Below are 23,909 nucleotides of genomic sequence, written 5' to 3'. Positions count from 1 at the left end.
AGGATCCGCGTACGAAGTCGCGGGCAGAAGCTAGTATTTAATAATTAAGGTGGTATTGTTATAAAGCTTGAAAAAAAAATGGCCTATTTAAAAGTAAAACAATATTTTAAAATAATTTTTGTTTGCAATGCAAAGAATCAATATAAATCTTGTGACGCGCGGCGTTCAACTTTAGTCAGCGCCAAGCGCTTACCGAGGAGGGACGTATCGCTCGCTGTTGCGCAGCGTAAACTCGCCGGAGTTCGAAAAATATAGCGCAACCTACGCATCTAACACGTTTTGATACTAGTGAGTTTTTATTTTATTTATTAGTTATAATGTTCTGATTGAAATGTAATATACATAAGTATTAGGCCATGATATTCTAATGCGAAAATGTTATAGATTGGGTTCTCTTTTTTTGATGTTGGTTATATAGAAATATGTACGTAAATGTCATCGTCGTTAGTTTCGCTGTTGCATAATAATATTATTGGATATCTTTGATTCTTGCAGGATAATGAAAGCATATTTAATTCAGATTATCAGACTCAATCGGATACCAGTACAAATAATATGGTAAGTATTTTTTGTCACTCGCGACAGACATATTTGTTTTAATAAACTATTTACATTCCTAGTTTTTATTGTTGCAGGAAAATGAAGATACAATACATGGAAGACGAATTATAGATTTTAGTTTTTCTATAAATCAATTACTTATACCTAATTGATAAACATGGTGAAAAGTTTGGTTGTCGATTAAATAATTTAAAAATTGTAAACGATTATTTGTTTATTGTAACTCAATCGAGCTATTCTAGGTTATAAAATTCATCAGTACAAATAATATTTCATAAACTATAAAACCAATAAACTATTTCGGAAAAAAAGTGGCAAAGTCTCAAGTTTGTTTGTGCCGCGTAGCGGTCCGCAGGTGTGCGTTGCGTATTTCACTAGACGCACACGCGCGCAAGTGCTGCCGGCTATCGTCTAATTTACCTAAACCTGAGCGATTCGATTTTGTAATAGCGCTCTTAATAATGAGATGTTGGTAGTGATATTTTTCAGTGGCGAAGGGTGGTTTAATGAAATAGGAAGCAGCAGCAAAAAATCTGGGGAGTACTCAGGGATGGGGGAGGTAATGGAGGTAATTTCTCAGTCCACCTTTTAGCACTGACTGAGAGACTGATAGTTTGAACATGTTTTCTCGAGGAATTCGGCAGATTATTAATACATATCTATAAAACTTTATTATCTTTAGTTAGGTAGGTATATTAACTACAAGAATCTGAGAAAAGTTAGCACTAGAAACAATACATTTTAAGTACCTATTTAATTTACAACGGCCTGTTAGCCATTGATATTTATCGTAGGTATATGTTTCATAAATCCATCAGGACGTAGTAATTTTAATATTGACGTCTTATTGGTAGGTAATTCACCCGAGCGGCGTGCCCGAGTTTTATAACACGTTTTTATTCTCAAAACTTAACCTTGAAAAATAAGTTCCTTCCTAAAGTAAATAATCTGTCGGAAAACAGTCTAATGCGATAAATGCTATCCTAGTTAAGTTTTAAAAGTAGGTACACTAAAAAGAAACCTCATGCAAACTGTCTACATATCAAAATAACTTATTTCAACGTAGGTCTCTCTATTTTCACTACACACAACACACTGTACTCGTACTGAGTACCAGGTCACAGTGCGATCGCAGGGATTAGTAGGGAGTACCGATACTGCCAACCACTTACAAAGTGAATACAAAAAATTATAAATTCCCAAGTAGGGTCATTAAATCGCGGAGAATCTTAACACCGCGATTCAGGATTTGCATAAAAATGCACAACGCCATCTATGTTGACATAATGTAACTAAAACACTTAAACTAACATAAAATATTGTACGTACACACGAACTAGGTATGTTATTTCCAAATGATATACACACTTATAAATTCAATTAAGTAATACAAAGAACAAATTGTTAATGGTATTATCTAAAACAAAATAAGAACTAGAGTTTTGATTGGCTGGAAGCCGCTCCGTGAGCTCCGTGAGCCGGCTTACCGCTCGCCCATATTTTGCGAACATCGCGCGGCGCGGCGTGGATGACGTCACGCAAGCGTAGTTTTGTATGGAGGAGGAAGCCGCGGCTTGTTTAGTAGGAGCAAAATGTTTCAAGTAATTTATAGACAATTTTTTTTACGGTGGTAGGCGTTTTGTTATCTACATATTTAAATTGTGTGGTTTAAATGATTACATTAAAATTACTTTCTTGAAATTCGAAAGGGAAGCCGATGGGAATTGGCTTATAAGGACGGACGACTCGCCACTGATATTTTTTTAAATTAAGTTACCAAACAAACGTGCTATTATATTTCTCACTTATCGACACTTTTAATTATAACTATAACAACAAGGAATAGGGAACAGTGTTTCAGTCTATTTTTTTCTGCCACTATTCTCAACGAAGGTCTCACTTTTACATCTTCATAAGCTTGTTTGTACGTTGATAAGTCGGTTCGACCTTTCGTAGTCTTCATTTGGAGTACCCTTTTCACCTGAAAAACAATAAAGTTTAATTAATAAACTGTTTCAACCGTACCCACAAATAATGTTTCAACTGTCCCCATCCCCCCATCTTGGTATAAAACGGTTCCTATTAAGAATGATAGTTAATAAAAACAAAAACTTATCATACTACAATATTGTACAAACTTCAATTCAACTGTAACAAAACTCTCAATCATCTAAGTATAAACGAAATCTTAATAATTGCAAAAATTTTGAAACATAAATACTTACTTTTCCGTCAAAAAACACAATGGGCCTAGGGCATGCAATTTCGGTAAAACAAAAATTACCGGTAAAAATTCGGTAATAAAAATATTTTTACCGGTAAACCGGTAAAACGGTAATTTTTGTAATTTTTTAAAATGTGATATTTAACAATAAGATTGGGTAGTCTTAAAGCAAAAACTAAATAAATATGCAAAGTATAAGGTGGTAAACGTTTTTTTGTGACGTGGGCCGTAACAAAAACATGTCAGTACCATCCGTACGCGATGTCGCCGACAAAATGCAAGAGAAACGGCTGCGATGGTACGGACATGTAAAAAGGAGTGACACCTGAGGACATCGGCAGTGTGAATGTGATACTCAATCTCAATATACCCCGTCAAAGGCGCAAAGGCAGGCCGAAACCGTGGTGGTTGAGTGTCGTAATGAATGACATGAAAATCTACGAACTCGAAGAGGGAGATGTCTATTCAGGAGGATAGAGCGAAGTGGAAGAAGGAAGATACGGAAAGTCGACCCCGTCACAACACGGGATAAACGCTAAAAATTACCGTAAAAATATATTTTTTCATTGAAGTGAAAGCCCTTTTATGGTAAATCATCAAATGACAGACTGTTTCTGTCTAAGACCCATGTTTTTTAGTAGGCGTTTTATGGACCAGGGTCGCAGAAAGTTAAGGACGCACAAGTTTACTTTCCTAAAAAACAGCAACTTTAACACTCTTACAATACGTTATGTATGCAACATTACATTATATTCAAGCTACATAACAAAGATTTGACGTTAAATGAACAATTGCTATATTTTATCAGGAAAACGTAAAAACCGGTAAATTACCGGTTTCATATTATTTTTACCGGTAATTTAAAACTCGCAAAAATGGGCGATTTACCGGTAAAAACGAAACCGGTTAACCGGTATTGCATGCCCTAAATGGGCCCTCCTATAGATAAATACAGCGCCCGAATAGCGACGCAATACTTAAATTCAAGTTTCGACTTGTCGCCCGCTTCGAACTCCCCTTGTACCCCTCACCCCATCACGCACTATTCACGAGATATTCACTTTGTTTCAACCGTCCACCGTTTCAACCGTACCCAGTCTACCCTAGAAAGATCAATCGAGTTGAATGCACCTGTGAATGTTAGCGCAAAGTAAATAACTATTCATTAAGGACTTTGTGAAGTCTTTATGAATTTATATGTATATGGCACAAATGGGTTGAAATTAGTTATTGAGGGGGAATTTTAAAATTATTACATCATTAACTGTAAATTTTTTGCAAGTTTTAAGTATGTTTAGTGAGATAAACCTATATGTGCGATAATAGTCGTATGTTAATCCATGTTAAGTACCTATTCACACACACAGCCAAAATGCCGTTTTATTTTGGTGGAAAAATATTGACGTTTAACGACGATTTCAGACAGATTGATTTATGATTGTTTTGTTTAATGATGTACAGTGGGAGGCAAAATTGATTTGCGCGAGTTCATCATATTGAGCATTGTTTGACGAATAATAAAACTGTTCGGTATTAGATTCCAACTGGCAGAAGTTACAATATAAAGTTCTTATTACGAAGGTAACATCATATTTCTTGATGTTGTTTTTCAAGTTATGTAAGAAATTTTATTTTCATTTCGCTCTTTGACAAGCACGTTGGGCCCTGTTTTATAGTCATCTCGTGCATAAATTTCCCTTCATCCAAACTCGCATTTCTTTCAACTTTTGTGTTTACAAATTAAGGTGTATTTTATTTATTATGTACATAAAATCTTTGCATCCAAGTATTGTTAGATTCAGAATTAAATCAATATGTTTTTGTTTCAGGACATCGTGAGGAAATTCAACTGAATACATAAATGATGTACGATAGTGAAAAGCTTCAGTGGATAACTTTTCGTGCACGAATTGCAACAATGAATCTTATTACAATAATAACTATTCTTATCCGGACGAACTTATTTGTATTTTTCATACGGATGAAGACATTGCCTCCGGTGTTTTTAAAATATTTGTATACGTGATGTATATAGCAGTGTTTGTGGCGGCATTGTTAGGGAACGGTTTAGTGTGCTCAGTAGTGCACACCACGCCGCGAATGAAGACAGTGACGAACTACTTTATAGTGAACTTAGCGGTGGGAGACATTTTAATGACATTGTTCTGTGTGCCGTTTTCGTTTGTGTCCATGTTATTGTTACGGTACTGGCCGTTTGGTGCGTTTATGTGCAAAGCGGTGAACTTTTCGCAGGCGGTGTCAGTGCTTGTCAGTGCGTATACTTTACTCGCGATATCGATAGATCGGTATATAATTATAATGCACCCACTGAAGCCGCGGCTGGGCAAGACGGCAGCTAAGTTCGTGGTGTTCGCTGTGTGGATTGGGCGTTCATTACAGCGGCGCCAATACCAATTGTATCAACACTGCAGAGGCCTTCACTATGGCACCGAGCATGTGAAGTGTATGTGTCAGTTAAACTTAATATCTGCCGGGGCTGCGGGTTGTTCGAAAGAGATACCGCGGCCCTGGCACATAAAACCTATGACGGAACACGACGGTTTTAGTCAGTAAGAGTCGACACTCCCCACCGCTGCTAACCCACAGCGGGAGGGTCATTGATGATTTTTACGTCGTTAAAAAAATGCACACATGCGCACAAATTGCACCATGGCTTTTGTATTGTCAGTGCATTGCACTTTTTCACTACTTATAAAATCGAAATCCTAAACGCAAAAAATGCAACATTATGTATCAGGCCACGGTGCACAGCAAACTGTATTCCCGTTTTTGTTTCAGTTTTAATAGAACCCAGCTAAAACTCTCTTTTGTCTATCTGCGTCTTATTTCATTTTTACAAGAATCGTGTACAACAATGTTTTTGTGTCAGAATTCTGAATACGCGGATATTTTGTTGAAATATTTCTTTGAAGAATTCGTGGGATTTTAGAATTGATTTGTCACGTAGAAACAATTCCCTCCTAAAAAAAGATTTGTCCTTCAACATTCAAGTACAAAAACCCTACAATGATTGGTTTATATTCGACTTAGTTCATTTACTCGAAAACACAATCATTGTTTTCAGAATAGACAGATTTTTGCGTATATTTTTACTAAGCAGCGTGTACAGTTTGACTTTCAGATTTTCAGCGTACAAATTATTACTTCAGTTAAACATTAGTTAGGTACTCGACTCGGTTTCATGGGCTCATGAAAATGCAAATTCATAAAGTAAACACGACTAAACACGTGATCCGAGTTGATAAACACTAATTTGCTGAGATTAGTTTATGGCTAGTAATAAAAGCTTCGACAAAAATAAGAATTGCCCTTACTCAAAATACTAAAGCTGCTGACTAAAATACTGACTTTCCGACTACTTTTCTCCGAATAAAAATTATGAAACGACCGAATGAGATACTAAAGTCTTCGAAAGATAAACATCACTGTTTGTTGCTATAATACTTTTCTACCAGTATAAATTACGTTCTACTGAAAACTATGCTTTGTAATTTTAATCTTTACTTGCCTACTATTAATTCATAAATTACCTTTCATATTTCATAGATTTGGTGCCATTTTAACTATAACATTATAATGAAAATATTATTCTCAGTGGTTAAACAATACTTAAAAAAAATATAAAAATGTACTTGTAATAAAACTTTTACTTGCTTCATATATCATGAATTTTACTTACCACGGGTATGCTTCGATATCGATATTTACTTCAAGTTCAGGAAAAAGTTTGAATTAAAGTAGTATTTACGCTTTAATCTAAAACTAAGTAGATTTTGGTTTCCTAGAATATTTTTAACCGATTTCCCAAAAAGGAGGAGGTTCTCAATTCGGCCGGTATGTTTTTTTAACCGACTTAACAAAAAAGAGGAGGTTCTCTGTCTTTTTTTCTATGTACATCAATTACGCCGAGGTTTAAGGACCGATTAACGTGATTTTTTGTTCGACGCGGAATAGCTGCCAGTTGGTCCCATAAGGTCAGGATCTGATGACGGAAACCCTGAGAAATCAAGGGCAACCTTCGAAAGTTGTAGGCATTTGATCAACACCCATCTTTCAAACAGCTCAAACAGCCGAACGCGACCCGAACCCGATCTCGTGTGCCAAAATGTTGAGGTATTTTCATTATTATTGAGAGTTAAAAATAAATTTAATAACCAACAATAGAAATTATAACAGTTCATGCAAGTTCTAAAATATGATTATTTTGTCAAAACCTCTGTTGTCAGTAACTTAGTAATTTTGTCGGAAGTTCAGTATTCTAGTCGGAACTTTAGTTTTATTACTGGAAGATCGAATTTTTTAGGAGAAAAGTTATTTGAACCTGCTCATATTTGTAGTTAAAATTGATATTTTTGTCGTTAATGTTTTGAATTTTTTGTCGGTAATTCATTATAACGCTGGTTAATAAGAATAATAGTCGGCCACAGATCGCTGGAGATTAATTTGTTTTTCGGAACCATTATTATTATCCTTAGTTTATTACCTAGCTCTGTTTTGGAATCATTTTGTTCAAGTTACAATTAAAACTTAATTTTAATATTCTAGACGGTTGTTGCAATTTGTTTTGACAAATAGGCAACTTTAAGATTCTAATTTCAGAATTCAATTGTTTTGTCAAAAGCCATAGGTTCAATATCACCGTCAACATAGACGTCCGTTTTTCTTAAAAACAACGATTTAGTTTGAATATTGAATGAAAAGTTTCGTAGCAAACAGTTGTTTTAAGAAAACTGACGTTTATGTTGTTGGTACCTACATTTGAGCCTTAACAGTAAAATATTTGGTGTGTTATTAAGTGACATTTGTGGTGAGCAATGGTCGAGTCCGGAGAAGAGCCGGCAGTACACATACGCGCTGTTGGTGCTTCAGTTCGTGCTGCCGCTGAGCGCGCTAATATGCACGTACGCGCGCATTGCGCATACTGTGTGGGAGGCCGGCCGCCCGGGAGGCGCAGGACGCGCGAGATTCGCGCATGCAACATTCAAACGAAAGGTATTGTACCTATTAATATACTTTTATTAGGTACTCGAAACTAATAGTTATTTAAATACTTCTTGCACAAACAGTACAATGGCGGAATTAATGCCTTAGGCGTTCCCTACCAGTTTACCTTTAGGTGGTGGCGGAGATAAAGCAAATTTGAATGGCTTAGTTACATAAACTGTGTGTTTAATTCTTGTCGTTAGCCCGTAAAATCTGTTCTCAGTTTTAATTATAGCCCTCATACTTTTAATTGACATGTAGGTATCAAATGAATTTAGGGATGTGACAATTTATATGAACAGGCGCCCGGATGGCGAATCCCGTTGGAATAAGTTCTGATATTTTGACAGACGATCACGTCGCCCCTCTGTCATAAAACAGGAATCGATTTGTCATTATCAAAATACATAATGAATAGCAATTACTCGATTTAATGGTTAGAACGTGATTTATCTCTTTCCTGTATATTTATAACGGAATATTTTTATTCAATCCCCTGCCGACTTTTTCAATCGTCAGATAACTTTTATCCGAAAATTAAATGATATTTTTTCCTCACGAAATATTAAACACATTTGAAAGGACTGGAAAATCGCATCCTACAAAAAATTAAATATAAGAAACACGGACTTATCCCATAGGCATTTAAATTTTATTAACGAAGTTGCGCCAAGAATAATTCATTTGTGTGTGTTCTAAAAATGATGTATTTTCTTTTAAACCAGTAGACATGAAAGTATGCAACAGGTTGGCAAGCTCCTTAAAATAGCATTGAGCTACACGAGACATGCTATGGTTTCTTGAATATCTTTCAGACATTGTGCAACACTTTTAGGAGTATTTTCTATGTTATTGTTTTTAATAATTACAAACTTCTTTTCCTTTTCACAGATGATCAAAATGATGTTGACAGTGGTCACTGTGTTCACGATGAGTTGGCTGCCCCTTAACATTTTTATAGTAAGTAAAACTTTTACTTATGTAATTTTTAATTAACATTTTCAATAAACAACAGTTACGGCACAGTTTGACGACAAAATAAAATACAGCAAAAGTTAAATAAAAGTGTTAAAATTGTTAAATCCCTTACATTGAAACTCTTTTTAGAGTGTCCTTAATTTTTGACGACTTTTTGGATTACGGATTAAATTAAAAAGTCTTAACAACGGGAACAGCTTCGTAACCAATTTTATTATTTACATTTTACGATAAACTTTTGTGTTCCTAAAACGTGTTAATAAAAACGAAATGTGGCGTTTCGATCACCGACTAAACTTTGGCGCTTACCTATGTTTTTACAAAAAAGTAACATAATTAAAGGGAATCAGACAAAAAACCCCGCGAAGTTTACAAAAAAATATACTGGTATTCCAATTAATTTCAAATATAACCGCAGTCGAATATAAAATGAAATAGGGAGAGGATATGTTATCCCCATCTAGACACACGGTAGTGTGTCCGCCAAGTTCGAGCAAAAAAGCGACACACCGGCCGTGGGTTATATTACACGAACCATTTCGGGCCAAATTCGACCCCCCTGTAACTCAAAATCTATTTTATTTAGTATAAGTCTATTTTATTAAGTAATAAGTTTTAATAGAAAATTAAATACTTGATTCATTGCGTTTAGTAGGTTTATGACAAGGTGTATGAAAACTTGCCAAGTAACATCGTTAAAAAGTAACTATTTTTAACTGAGGTATGTGTATGGAACTTGGTACTTATTCAGATCTCACTTCTTTTATAGGCGAAGCATTCCCATATTATCGAACTTGGCAGTCTTTCACATTTTGTTTTTTGGGTGGGATCTTTTCATCAGTCAATGTTTCAGCGAATTTCAGCTTTAATAAGTAAGGTTTCGGAAAACCACAACGCGCAGCCCTCACAAACTTTATGTCAAGTTTATTTGAAACACGTCAAGTTTTGCTTTGTAAGCGGGCTTAAAAACTCTTTGCTTTTGCAACAGTTTAAAATCGGCATTTTCAAATTGGTTTCTAAGTTCAAACAACTCGGAATGATTGCAAAAATTTCGAGTAAAAGTCGGACTTTAAAACGCTTCATTCCCATTTTGTTTCATAAATATGGAGATGAATGGTAGTGCGCACAATGAAATTTAAAGTAGGTAGTGTGCAAAATCTCATTACAATGACCTTCATTATTATATAACTCTTTACATCAATACAGCAAATTCTGTCAAAATATTTGGTCCAACTGGTATATACTTATACCCAGTATAAAAATATGGAAAAATACGTAAATATGGAATAATGTTTAAATAAAACTACTTTTACGGATTTTATCGCGGTTATATTATATTATTTAATCCCGACGTTTCGGATCCTTTACAGCATCCATGGTCACGGGCAGACTAAGGTGTTGGTCGTCTTGATATATTAGTTACAAACAGCTATAAGTAAAGTTCAACTCAGATTTGCGCGCGGCCCTATGTGTGCGTCGGCTTGTAAATATACAACTTTCATTCGTGTGACAGTGACGTCGTCCGAGCATGACGTGTTCTTATCGCTTTTTGTTATGAGTACAGTCGTTTACGAAAATACTAGTTATTCACGGAGAAATTATTAAGGAGTTAGGTAAAGCGGTTCAAAAAATGAAACAACATTTCAAATCAAAGCTTTTTATTATTAAACTAGCTGTTGCCCGCGACTTCGTCTGCGTGGGCAATATAGAATTTTATATAGCCTATGGAATGTCACTATCACAAAGGATCACAAAAGTAAAGAAAGTTCTCGCGCACGTAGCCACAAACATAGAAGGATGCACTCATAGATATCGTAACTCGTACCACGTGTTCTGAAATGCGACAGGATGGATTGACATATTAGTTGGTTGTCAAATCTAATGTCAAATATTATGATTGCGTTCAGAAATTTAACTTAAGATTTATAATTTAATTTCTGACAAAACTTAAGATTTATCTTTCGATTTCTTATAGTCTTATTAAAAAAATAATCGGACAGATTAACAACTGAAGTTAGTTAAAATTGAGTTTCTCGAAGCCGACCACTATTTATGTACTATGTATTTTGAGACTATGCAATTTTGTCGCGTTTGTTGAGTTTCAGAACGCGATATTAGATCCTCCAACGCGCACGCGAATTTGAACTTTATGCAGCGGTAATAAATTACAAATTGACTCTCCATTTTATTTAGAAAACGTTTGTACGGGAAATCGAAAAATGCTATTTTGAAGATTTTCCCGGCAATTATTAGAATTTTTCTCACCTTTTAAACCTTCCCTGGACCTCTACAAACATTTTAAAACCAAAATCAGCTCAATCGGCCCAGCCGTTCTCCAGTTTTAGCGAGACTAACGAACAGCAATTCATTTTTATATATAGAGATGTAGTTTTTCATTATTTTCTCATCCGTCTTTTCAAATTGACATTGACAGTATCTAAGAAATAAATAAGGTGAAATATCTAAGATGAATTAAATACTCCTTACATATTTTCTAGCTCGGGGTACGCGGAAAATAAATAAAAGTCATCATCCTCCGAGCCTTTTCCCCAAACTATGTTGGGGTCGGCTTCCAGTCTAACCGGATGTAGCTGAGTACTAGTGCTTTACAAGGAGCGACTGCCCTGCCTGACCTCCTCAACCCAGTTACCCGGCAACCCAATACCCCTTGGTTAGACTGGTGTCAGACTTACTGGCTTCTGACTACCCGTAACGACTGCCAAGGATGTTCTATGACAGCCGGGACCTACAGTTTAACGTGCCATCCGAAACACAGTCATTGGTGTCTAAGATATACTTAGAAAGTACATACAAACTTAGAAAAGTTGCATTGGTACTTGCCTGGAATCGAACCCGCGCCCTCATACTCGAGAGGTTGGTTCTTTGCCCACTAGGCCACCACGACTTTTAGGAAAATAAATAAAAGTGTGGACAAAGAATGTAAAAAGAGGTATAATCTAGTATAATAATGTAAACAAAATGGGTGGGGAATTTTAAAAAATTTTATTGCTTCGCATAATGTCGACCAAAATAAGACGGATATAATGAAACTCATAAATGAACGTTTAAGTCAAATTGATGAAGGGATGTGGGGTAATACTTGTCGACATGTACAAAAGAAAAGAGAAGAATACTATAAGTAGACATTTTGACATGGAGTCAGAATTTATAATTCACCTTGGAGAGTAGCGAATCCGAAAATTCATCATTTGATTTTTCAAGTAGCGATTTAGAATCATTATAAATAAATAAACATTAAATTACGTAATAACTGTTTTTCTTTAAACTCCCGTATACACCCCTAAATAACTGTATTGTACCCGACTGTACCTCTTGTCACGCACACAAAGTCATTGTATATGTACAAGGGTTACCCATACATAAGGCCGCGCGCACGACTGAGTTGAACTTACTTTACCCTACATTTTGCTAATTATTATTATTGACAATCCGATTCACGCAAAACGAGCTCACTGTATCCTTAGGTCGAGCAGTTGTAGGCTTGGATTTTTTTTTGATTCCAAGCAGGTGGTATGCACCAGCCATCTTCTCTATTGAAATTTGGATGTTTTTTAATTTCAATAGCCTCGCGAATCATCCTAGGTAGGAATCGGTTTTCTTTTGCAAGGACTTGTGGTTTATCAAATCTGATGTAATGCTGGGCCTTGTCTAGTGTGTGTTCACAAACTGCTGACTGTCTGGAACGGCGGTGTTTGACATCGGCGATGTGTTCTTTTACGCGGGTCCCTATGCTTCTTTTAGTTTTGCCTATGTAAGAGAGACCACAATCACATTCAAGCTTGTATACACCCGCATCTTGTAGAGGTATGTGACACTTGACAGGTGGTAAGAATTGACTAATCTTCTTCAGCGGCTTGAAGTAGGTTTTGATTGAAGCTCGCTTCAAGATGTAGCCAATCTTGTCTGTGACTCCTCTTATGTATGGAAGAACAGCAGGTAGACGCTCAACTGTGGCTGGTTTCACGCGGGTTCTGCGACGAGGGCGCGGTACTCGGAGCTTGTTGTCGTGCAGTACTTGCTTAACATGTTGAAGCTCAGCACCCAGGTGTTGTTCATCACAGATCCCACGTGCTCTCTGAAACAATGATTTACCAACGGTAGATAACTGTGTTGGGTGGTGGTGGGACTCACCATGAAGGTATTTGTCTGTATGGGTTTTCTTCCGATACACAGTGTGACTCAAGGTGTTATTAGGGTTACGGATAACAAAACATCTAAGAAAGCTAAGGAGTTGTTTGCCTCTGACTCCATAGTGAATTGAATTTTGGGGTTTATGGAGTTAAGATGATTTAAAAATGCTGTGACTCAATCCGTAAAAGTAGTTTTATTTAAATGTCTAATATTCGCGTAAGTGTCAGAAATCAATATGGAATAATGTCTTTGTTTCACCGTAGGTGCTATGGACGGTCCACGAAGACGATGACGAATGGAGCATGTGGCCTGGCATGCCATACTTGTGGTTCGCATGCCACTGGCTGGCGATGTCCCACTCGTGTTACAATCCCATGATCTACTGCTACATGAACGTACGGTATCGACGAGGATTCAAAGAGGTAGAGTATTTTGTTTTTGAAATTTAAATCGCTTCAACTGTTCGGGAGCTATGATGCCATAGAGATAGACAGACAGACACGTCAAACTATAACAAAAGTAATGTTTTTCATAAGGGTTACATCATTTAAAAAAAAGTCATTTTAAATGCTAAAATATGTTAGGACAAAAAATTATTTCAATAAACTCTTTATAAATGAATCCTAGCAAATAAATTCAGTTGCATTCCAAATTTTTGGTCTTCATGGTTGAAACTAATCATAGTTGCTACCGAAATATTACAATAAATCTGAGCATTATGCCAAAGACTATAAAACCACTTGACTGCGCATACAGTGCCCCGACGCTCGCCAAAAGTTAGTGATTTTGCGCGTACTATAAGGCTCAGTACGATCCTTTAGTAGCGACCAAGTCTATGACCTGCAAACACGCTAAATTATTGAGGATTTTATTTAGTAAAAAAAAAAAAAAAAAAATGCCTACATGCGCGATGAAATGGTGCGGGAAACAATCCAGGACATCTAGTTACAAAAAGAATGGCATCGGCAAGTATCAATACCAAAATTAGGCTTTGATTTAATTATATTACGAAATACCACAGGGGTCTATTTAAATTGGTGGTTGGTGAACCGCGCTCACGCTCGTTGATGTCTTTTGGAAAAGTCCCTTTCTTTCATTAAGAAATTCTAATACGTCCATCTCTTTCTTGCCCTTTGTATTCCTATCGATGAAATTCGGGCTGTTACCTTTAAGGATGAAGTGGATATCGATAATAGTAAAATATTAATTTAAAAATATGTTTTATTTTGGCTAATGAGTTAATTAACTGACTATAGCGTCGTTAGAGGCAGCTGTTCTTGGTGCCTCCACAAATTACTTTTAATGTAATTTAAAATAATGCCGACGTTTATTTAGTTCAGCGATTCCAACAATGTTTTTGCCTATCTTAGTAAGTTTTTATAAAACTCATAATTTTGGAATAGGTAGTTACATCGTGTATCTATTTAAAATATATCAAGGAATATGTAGACGATCGATTATCGTTTTTTACCAAAAACATCAGGGCCCTAAAACAATAATTCGAAAAACTTATACTAAATTAACACATTTTAAGAATCAAACATTTTCTTGTACGGAGTTCTTTTTTGTAATAGACTGATTTTTATTAAATATTCTTATACGATTTTTATTGAGTTTTTATTACTACGATGAAATACATTTTATCGATATTTTTTAATTGAAAGAGAGCAATCCCTTGCTGAGCGTTCTCATGCAACTCGACCTTGAACTGACCAATAGTAGCCGCGGATTATGCCGCGTCCCCCCGCCCGCAGTGGCGAGTCGTGTTCTTAGAAGAAATTGGCGAGTGCGCTCTCTAGTGGTTATTTACTTTATGATCTATGCCGATTACATGATTTGAAATTCAGATTTGTTTTCCCCTGAACAGACGCTATTTTTCGTTGCGTGGGTGTTTTGTACGCATCCGAGAGGGTTAATAAAGCTGTGGTTCCACTACAGATCTGCAATATTACGCAGCTATACGGTAGGCCACAGGTATACCAATTTTTACCAAAAGGTGTTTGGTGTTCGAAAAATCGAGTCTTCCTATTGGTGGAGATCAAAAACATAGCTGCGCCGCTTGGTAGATCCGTAGTGAAACCGCAGTCTTATTAAGTAGGCGGCAGTGACAATGGGTACATATTTTGAGTAATGAGCATGACGGGGAAGGCGACAGTGGAATATTCATTAGGTTTCGACTTACTTTGAAAGACTGCTTTACGTAATGACAGTTATAATGTACTCCGGTTTCATAGTCATTGTTCTAGTCAGATTTACGGAGTCCATTAATTTATTACATAAGTATGGGATAGATAAACGATGTTAAGATTACTCGTGTGCAAGTGTTTCCATAGTTGTTGCTGACTAATATAATTTGTAGCCGTCTTACCAATCAGCAGCCAATTACCAACGTACCGTATTAAGCTGCGATCCAGTAATGTATTGGTTTCCAGTGTATGCACCGACATGTCTAGCTCAGACCGACCCACACAGCCATCAGCCGCTTTGTATACCGAAGATTACAAAGCGAACCCACTTAGTATAACAAGATAGTATGCTTGGAATTACCTAAAAGTAGCTTTTTGGTGGTACTGAATTAAGAGAATACGAAACCTACTTAAATTAAGCATATTTAAATTTCTTCTTAGAAACTTATAGTAACTAGAATTTGAGAAGATAAAACAGTATTACTTATTTACCGGTATTGTCACAATGGTTTCTCCTGAGTCTTAAATTTTCGGCTAATTTTCCTGTTTTTTGTTGTTAAGAAAAAGTGGCAGTGCTGTAATTTTATATTAATTTGTATATGTCACCGTAAGATTACAAACATCGTTAGATTACAATCTATCTCGAGAGATTGTAAACTGTCGAATTATTGTAAACCGTAACATCTGATTGCAATTTAACGCATTATTTTTCGCTATATTATAATCTATCGATGAGAAATTGTCAAATTGTCAACTGTTCGAAAGCTCTCCCTGATTGGTCAGTCTTTTTGTAAGATCGACCAATCACGACCAGCCGTTCTGTTCCCATGGAGTTCCCGTAGAGTTAGGAATGAAATAGAGGTGTCAGTTAAATAAAATAAATGCTCTTCAAAAATTCTTCAAGTATTAAATTTATATAAAAATAACTCTTATAAAAATACAGTTAGGTATTTTGTCTTCAAATACAAACTAATATTTAAAAATAAAATAAAGGGGTGCTAATTAAACAGGCTTCTTTTTAATATCTCGAGATAGATTGTAATCTAACGATGTTTGTAATCTTACGGTAACATATATATGAATCTTTTGTTTCTATAGATACTCGGTGGGTTGCTGTGTTTGAAGAAAAAGGATTCCGGCAGGCCGTATCAGCGCTCAAGTATTTGTGAAGGCATACCTTTGTCGGGTAAGACGGTTTATGTAATCTGTACCGTAACCTAAATATTTGTAATGTCGGTTTTCGGTAAACATGAGTTATGACCTATTGAAGATCGTTGGCCTAAAATGCTATGTAATGTGTGTCTTGCTCGTACAAATTATATATAACATGCCCCAGATTTAATGTTAATTTAGCTATGCTGCTATCAAAATAATGGAATGTGAAACCAAATAAATGAAGAATGCTTATTTTTGCTTTATAGCAATGTATTTCGCAACTTCAAAGTTTAATTTTGTTAACAAAGCTCGCTCTTAAATGTACACCGAGTAATTACATTACAATGTTTAAACACGATCCTGTGGGTATGTTTGAGTTTTCCTCGTTACATTTTTGGTTAAGAATTTAGAAGCTTTGATTGTGGGTTTTTGTAATTTTCTGAGTTACAGACCTATTTCTTCCATTGAGAACGCGTAGAATTTTAATCAGGTTATTTATGCTAAGAGCTCACTGCAAACTTTTAGTCGGCCGATAGTTTGTTTGGGCTAATCAATCAGTATGAATATAAGTGGCCGTAAGCACATTAATACAAAGATCAGGTATTTAGTCGAGATCAGACCGACTGAAAACTTTGATTGGAATTTTTTGACAAACATCGGGTCCACTGTCGGCAACTGTTTAGTCCGCAGTGTGTCTGTAGGGTAAGATTATCACATTCATGTAGATCCCACCAAAAACATTAAATGTAAAAAAAAGCCAAGCCTCTACGCAATTCTTCCACCGTAAAAAGTTTTGAGATCGCATAGAAGCCAAGTCCTGTTCAACTATATTCGTAATAATAAATCAATATTTTGTGACTATATCAATAGTTTTGTTAACATTACAATAATATTGACTTGGCCATGAGCACAATAAACTATAAATATAATACAGCATATTATCTGGAAGAGGTGAAAGTCAAACATGAAGTTTAATATCACAGAATTAAATACTTTTAGTTTATTGTTACTAAATGACCGACAGTCAGTATCATGCAAGATCAATGAACTGCACATGAACTATGGCGCATGTTTAGTCCATGGAGATCTCAAATTCCAATCAGTCCATAATCAGTCCAATCGCAAAATCATGTCCATTTATAAATCCAACGGTATTTACACTGGGACACACAAGGAGCGACTTTTAACTTGTGCTCATGGCCAAGACAATATTATTGTAATGTTAACAAAACTATTGATATAGTCACAAAATATTGATTTATTATTACGAATATAGTTGAACAGGACTTGGCTTCTATGCGATCTCAAAACTTTTTACGGTGGAAGAATTGCGTAGAGGCTTGGCTTTTTTTTACATTTAATGTTTTTGGTGGGATCTAATTTATTTTTTGTAGGTCTCTTTCTTCTCTAAGTATATAACAAATTTAATTAGCTTACATGCAACTAACTAAATATTTAACAAAACAAAGTTTCACAATATATGTACATATATACACTCATCAGAGTTTTGGTACCAGGCGTTACTTTGAGGAAATTCATTACATACTTAAAGCATAAAATGTTAGGAAAAATATGTGGCGTTCATTTCGTCGACGAGTCAAAATTTCCTCAAGATTTTCCGTAGAGGAACCAAACACGTGTCGAATACCCAAAGCCTCAATTAACTGTCTCGCGAAAATTAACTATACTATACATTATATTTATATTATTCCTTACATTTTAAATTTAATATTTTACGACTGTACGTGTTGTATTTATATTCTTTTTGCCTAACATAATGGATAACTTATTCATAAAATAATTAAGTACATGTTAGTAACAATATTTCTGATAAACGAATCGAATAAAGACAACACGTAGCAAAAGTTATGATCAAATTGAAATTGGATTTCAAATTGAAAATAAATAGGAACGCTTTGCTGTTATTAATTATCTACATAAGCATTAAAATATTTTCAGTCATGCTCGCTCAATGATATAGATTGCCAATTTGTAGGATTAAAAAAATGTATCATTTTTTAATGTTCCAAATTAGCCAATTAAGCGCGTTTTTCATTGCTTTTATACCTCACTAGACTAATACTTCAGTACTTTTTCAGGTAGGTAGAATGTTCTGAGTGACAGTCTCAATACTCAGCAATTCTGAGACATAAGCACAGTAGTGTTGAAATTCCGTAAATTCAACGTTTTTGGCCAGAATATTTCAGAATTAGTAAAATATTTGTGTTGGAAGCTCGTAGCAAAGCGCCGTAGCACATATTTTGTAGCTTTGCCGCGTAGCGTTTGTGCTCGTAGCCAATTCGTAGCAGCTTATATTTGAAACAGGCACAGGTATATGCAATCGATTTGAATATTTCCCTATAGAATAGACCGATCTAATCAAATAGGCTAGATCTTGTACTACATATCTTGATATGGGATATAACCCTTGGGACGGCAGTTGTTATTGTTCAAATCGTAGATATGAGATTATTGTAGTCAGCTAGTCGGGGCATTGTGTAAACAATACTTAGACCAAAAAAATATATACACCAGTAATAGGGACTACGCTCAGAGTTATGTGAGGGTAGATGGAATCACTTCCGGCGGCTGACGCCCAAGCTGATGGGTGCTGCGGGCGCACTATCATCGTTGCTTCCCAACTTGGGGGGACCGAGCGCCGCCTGTAGGCGGTTGTACGTGGGGATCGTGCGGTCCATGGCCCTATATGGAGCCCCTGTGGGCGTTGGACATGACGGCCGGCAGTCTCGGCATCCTGCGCAAACCGCAGAGGGCGATGGCCGTCAGAGTCATCCGAGGGTACCGCACGATTTCCTACGAGGCGGCTTGCGTCCTGGCCGGATCCCCGCCCTGGGACCTAGAGGCAAAAGTACTCGCGTCATTATACCGATGGCGCGAGGAAGAGCGGGTACGGGGCTCGAGGCCGGTGCAGCGGGAGATCGAGCTGCGCCGAGAGGAGCTCCGTCGAGTCCTAGTGGCGGAATGGCGGCAAAGGCTGATGCGCCCTACCGTCCTTGCTACCGTCGAGGCGATCCGGCCAGTACTCGACGACTGGCTCGGGAGAAGGCACGGCTCTCTGTCATTCAGGGTGACGCAGGTACTGTCGGGGCATGGGTGCTTCGGCAAGTTCCTGTGTCGCTTAGACAGGGAACCGGACGCTCGGTGTCACCACTGCGTCCATTGCGGGGAGGACACGGTGCAACACACGCTCGCTGAGTGTGTAGCTTGGGAGGAGCAGCGCCGTGTCCTCACAAACGAAATCGGAGACGATCTGTCGCTGCCGGCTGTGGTACGGAGGATGGTCGGCAGTGCAGAGTCGTGGGACGCGGTGGTTTCCTTTTGCGAGGAAGTGATGTCGCAGAAGGAATCTGCGGAACGGGAAAGGGAGATTTTGACTCCCTTACCCGGTCGCAGAAGGCGCACCGGGCGTAGGAGAAGGGCGGACAACGCCCTCTTCCGCCCCCATGAACGGGTTCAAGGGCGAGGGACTTGGGGAAGTTCCCGCCCCTACTCAGTGGACCCGAGGCGGTGGCACGCGCGTGTGTCGGCGCGTGCCCCTGAGATGATGCACGGGGTAGGCGAACACCTCACTACCCCGTGCAAGAGACGAGGCCCGTGTGAGGGCCAGCACTAGTGTGGGGCTGCGGAAGAATCTGGATTCCCGCGGCCCCGCGCACACGTGCAAGGAGGACACAAGGGGGTTTTAGCCGGTAGGAGTCCGGCATACCCCTCCGCCTTTCCCCAGGCGGAGGAAGTCCATGAGGATTTCCCCTTCCCAAAAAAAAAAAATGGGTAGATGGAATAGTGTGTCTATTTGTTACTTGTTAGGATGTGTTTACTCCACATAAACCATCTCGTGGTTGTAGCGGTTTGTAATCGTCCTATTTATCTTCCAACTACTGAGGGAGGACCTACAATAAAGAGGCACGACCATTGATCACACGGCTTACTCAGTAAGGATTGTGGATTTAACACAATGTCTAATTCAAAGTCTGTTTTATTTCACAAATATATTCATGGCAATCTTAGTGTGTCATCATTAAAGTCGGCCTTTAGTTCGATTGGGTTCGTAAATCGGTGTAGAGATAAAAGGCAGGTTTACAAAAGACTTCTAATTTAAAATTAATCAAATTTTTAATTTATTAGGATGCATGATTCTGTGCAATATAAAACTGTCGGCTATCCATCGCGTCAACTAACGGGCCGACGACGGTTTAGTTTGCAAATTACGATCTATTTATAAAGACTCAAAAAACAACTTTTTGAGTGTCAAGTCATAGTTGTCCATGGGGTAAAAAGCCCATTTCCTAAATCATAAGTTTTAAGCACTGCCATTAGAAGGCCATGTCGAACATATTATATTGAAGTAGGCTGGCGTGTATTTGGACCTCCTACTTGCTCCCACATGGTTTGCAGAGCATAATTACTTTTGAGAATAATTTCACCCCTCGTTTGTATATATTTATGTACCTATGTATATTTTAGATAAGCCTTTCAATGTTGTGATTATATTTTACTAACATTCATATTTTCAGATGTATTTTTTAATGCTAAGCTAATTTTAGAGGTTAAAATTGTCCTAGGGTGCAATGTAAAATATAAATTGTTCGCAATTAAGAAAAGACCCCTACTGACTAGTGTGACAGCGCTGTGATGTAAAACCTCCTAGAGATTGCTAATGGGCTCCAATTTCTGAACTCTCAGTTCACTTAATGATAAGTATTCGTAAATGGTTCAGTGTTCTGAGGGCTTAGCACGAAATCACCTTAACTTGAGCGATTTTAAAACCGAACGACCACTTTATTTAAATTGAATATTTTGGATGAAAGCTTAAAAACGTTAAAATATTTTCAATTTAAAATCGCTTGCTTTTAAATAGTAAACATTATACATAGTGCGTTCGTGCTCGAACAGTGTTTTATGGAAATTGCAACCCGTTTTGTAAATTGGGAATGTAAACTGAGACCTTTTATATGCATAGCATTTATACTTAAATAACTAAGTTTCATACTCACTTTAAAAATATAAGCTTACTCAGCGCATTTTTAAGAACGCTTTAAAAATAATAGTCGGAATGTTTTGTTCATAGATATGGTTCATACAATAGCATACCTACATTTTCACCGTCTCTCCGTAGTTCCTAAGATAAGCGAGTAAAAAAACGTGAACAAACCAACCTTTCAGCTTTATACTAACTATTAGTAATTTTGTACAGACATGAGTATCTAAACACTGCCAATCCGAATTAAGGTGTTAAGCTTTCACACACAATTTGTTTTACACATAACATATTGTGGTTATCTGGTTGAACGATTTTAGGTTAGTTTCATCAGGATTAACCTCATGTGTATAAAGGTCATTAACCTTGTTACTTACATAGTTGGAACGTATTTACATAACCACAATCATTCTATTTCGATGTCTAACCAAATCAAAGTAGGTACTTAGCGATTTTCAGTAACAGCTTGGTGTTAACTTTGTTTTACAGTTTTCAGACACTGATTGCCTTCTATGAAGGTTTTTGGGATAATTGGTACGATTACAATAAGTGAGAGCTTTAGTTAAGCTGTGGATGGTTTTCTACTAGTCCAATGATGACGATATAAAAATATTTATTGTATTTGTATACGTTATTTCAAACCACATACAATGTAATTTTTGTATTGTTGTAGTGAGTGTTGTGAAAAAATCCATTGAAACGATACCACAATGTATGGAATAGAAAAAAATAAAATAAATCCAGTGATTCATCATTTATCGATACCGCTCAAAATTATTGTGCTTCTGTTAGCGACGCGACGGCTGTTATATTAAGATTTGAGTAGTAAATTAGTTATTGTAAATTAGGTATTTCGTTTTGGCTTTACATATAATAATACTAACTTACATACGTAGAGCACAAAATAACGACGTTAGACGTTTTCAACTAATTTGTTTTCTCAAAAATGGTACTCAATTATTGTGCTACATACATAATTTTAACTGCGAAACATAATAAATCATTATAATCTTAGCGATGGTAAATTCAAGTAACTGCGTAACACATTCATGAGCTTAAATGGAATGATAACAAAATTAATTGCTCCTTGTTTTAGCGTAACATAACATTTGCCTGAAAAATTATGTTCTTTTAATTAAAGTTTTTTATTGTTTCTAGAATTTATGGGTGGGCACGGTACCGGGGCGTCTAACCGCCGTAGTGCGTCGGTGTGCAAGTGGCAGGCGTCTAAAAGTGCAGGTGTGTCGAATGGCGGCAAAAGTACCAACTGCACGTCGCGACTTCAACCCCGGTCGTCTGGAAATTCCTCAACGGCTCCGGTCGGCGCCATGTCTATACGCTCACAATTCTTCTAAGAATGTTTAGATATGACATCTGAAAATTTTACTTTCCTAAGTTTTACGGACGAGAATCTCAACTTTTTACATCCGAATAGGCTGCCAATTGTGGGAATATGTAACTACTAGCTGGTGCCCGCGACTTCGTCTGCGCAGGTTTAGTATTTCGAACAATATGTTTACAAATTGTAGCCTATGTGTTATTCTGATGTATAAGCTATATTATTGTAAAGTTTCATTAAAATCCATTCAGTAGTTTTTGCGTGAAAGAGTAACAAACATCCATACATCCATACATCCATACATACAAACTTTCGCGTTTATAATATTAGTAGGATAACAATAGTTATAAATTGTCAACAAAGAATAAATGTGACAACAACATTTCAAATTCAAATTGAGCTTTATTTTTATACCCGACATAGTACAATGTACCTTTACTGACCATTGCTACTATACCACTGTCGTTGAAGGCCTGAATTTGATTCTCCTGGATTGCATTCGGCATTTTGTAAGTACATTGATATTTTGCATTTGTTTCTTATGAGTTCTCCGCTTTGATGCTACCTGGACCTTAGGCTCTGGAACTGCCGCGCCATTGCACTGAGACCGAAAGTCCAAGTCAAAGGATATCAGTTTTATTATTATAACATTAATAATCAATTCAAAGTCATACATGTATTGTCATGTAATAGCTCGGGTAAAGTATACTAGGTAAATGTGTAGAAAAATCTTAGCGTTTGATAGAAATTCTTCGTACTTGGTCATCTGGTATGACGGAGGTAGAAATATCCGTCAAGACTTTGTAATATCCGGCAGTCCCGTAGTAAAAAGGGACACCTAGATGTCGGACATTAAAAACTAAGTTACCGGCGACACATTATATTGCTCCAGGGTTTTTAAAAAGAAAATACAAAATCTTGTAGTTATTTGAACACCTATATTTATACTGATTTTATTGTATACTATAAAAAGAGCCTTATTTACTGAAGTTTTTTTTATTTACAATGAAATACTATACAAGCAACTCTAGGAAATAAATTATTTATTTAAAACCTGTGGTATATACTAAATGATTCAAAACAAATAATTACATTAATAAAAGGTCTCAGGAGGAGAAATAATTACTTATGATGTACTTAGATAACTATTGCATTCTATAATGCTTCGTGTCAATATGATGTATCTAAGGCTTAAATAGGATACATTACCTTATAACTTACTCACAAGCATCCTGAAATTGAATAAACAATTGTAAACGCAGACGCAAGTTCATCACGCAAATGCATTGTTTGTGCAAATCATCGTACTCT

General features: G+C 36.7%; 1 protein-coding gene and 1 long non-coding RNA gene across 2 annotated transcripts; both read left to right on the top strand.

Moving 5' to 3' along the window:
• The first annotated feature begins 347 nt into the window (after positions 1–347).
• On the top strand, positions 348–764 carry LOC135117684 (uncharacterized). The gene is made up of 2 exons (XR_010277051.1): positions 348–558; positions 636–764. It is a non-coding gene; the product is annotated as an uncharacterized LOC135117684 (long non-coding RNA).
• A 2,478-nt stretch (positions 765–3,242) lies between these two features.
• Positions 3,243–23,542, top strand: LOC110383999 (RYamide receptor). Its single transcript, XM_064037261.1, is given in 8 exon segments — positions 3,243–3,291; positions 4,668–5,165; positions 5,168–5,249; positions 7,603–7,798; positions 8,681–8,749; positions 13,183–13,341; positions 16,204–16,291; positions 22,418–23,542. Coding segments are annotated over 8 exon segments (1,338 nt in total). The 3' UTR covers positions 22,615–23,542.
• Positions 23,543–23,909: the final 367 nt, after the last annotated feature.

The sequence above is a fragment of the Helicoverpa armigera genome, chromosome 12 (genome assembly GCF_030705265.1).
Source record: "Helicoverpa armigera isolate CAAS_96S chromosome 12, ASM3070526v1, whole genome shotgun sequence".
Lineage (NCBI taxonomy): Eukaryota > Metazoa > Arthropoda > Insecta > Lepidoptera > Noctuidae > Helicoverpa > Helicoverpa armigera.
This window is presented reverse-complemented; position numbering and strand designations above follow the sequence as displayed.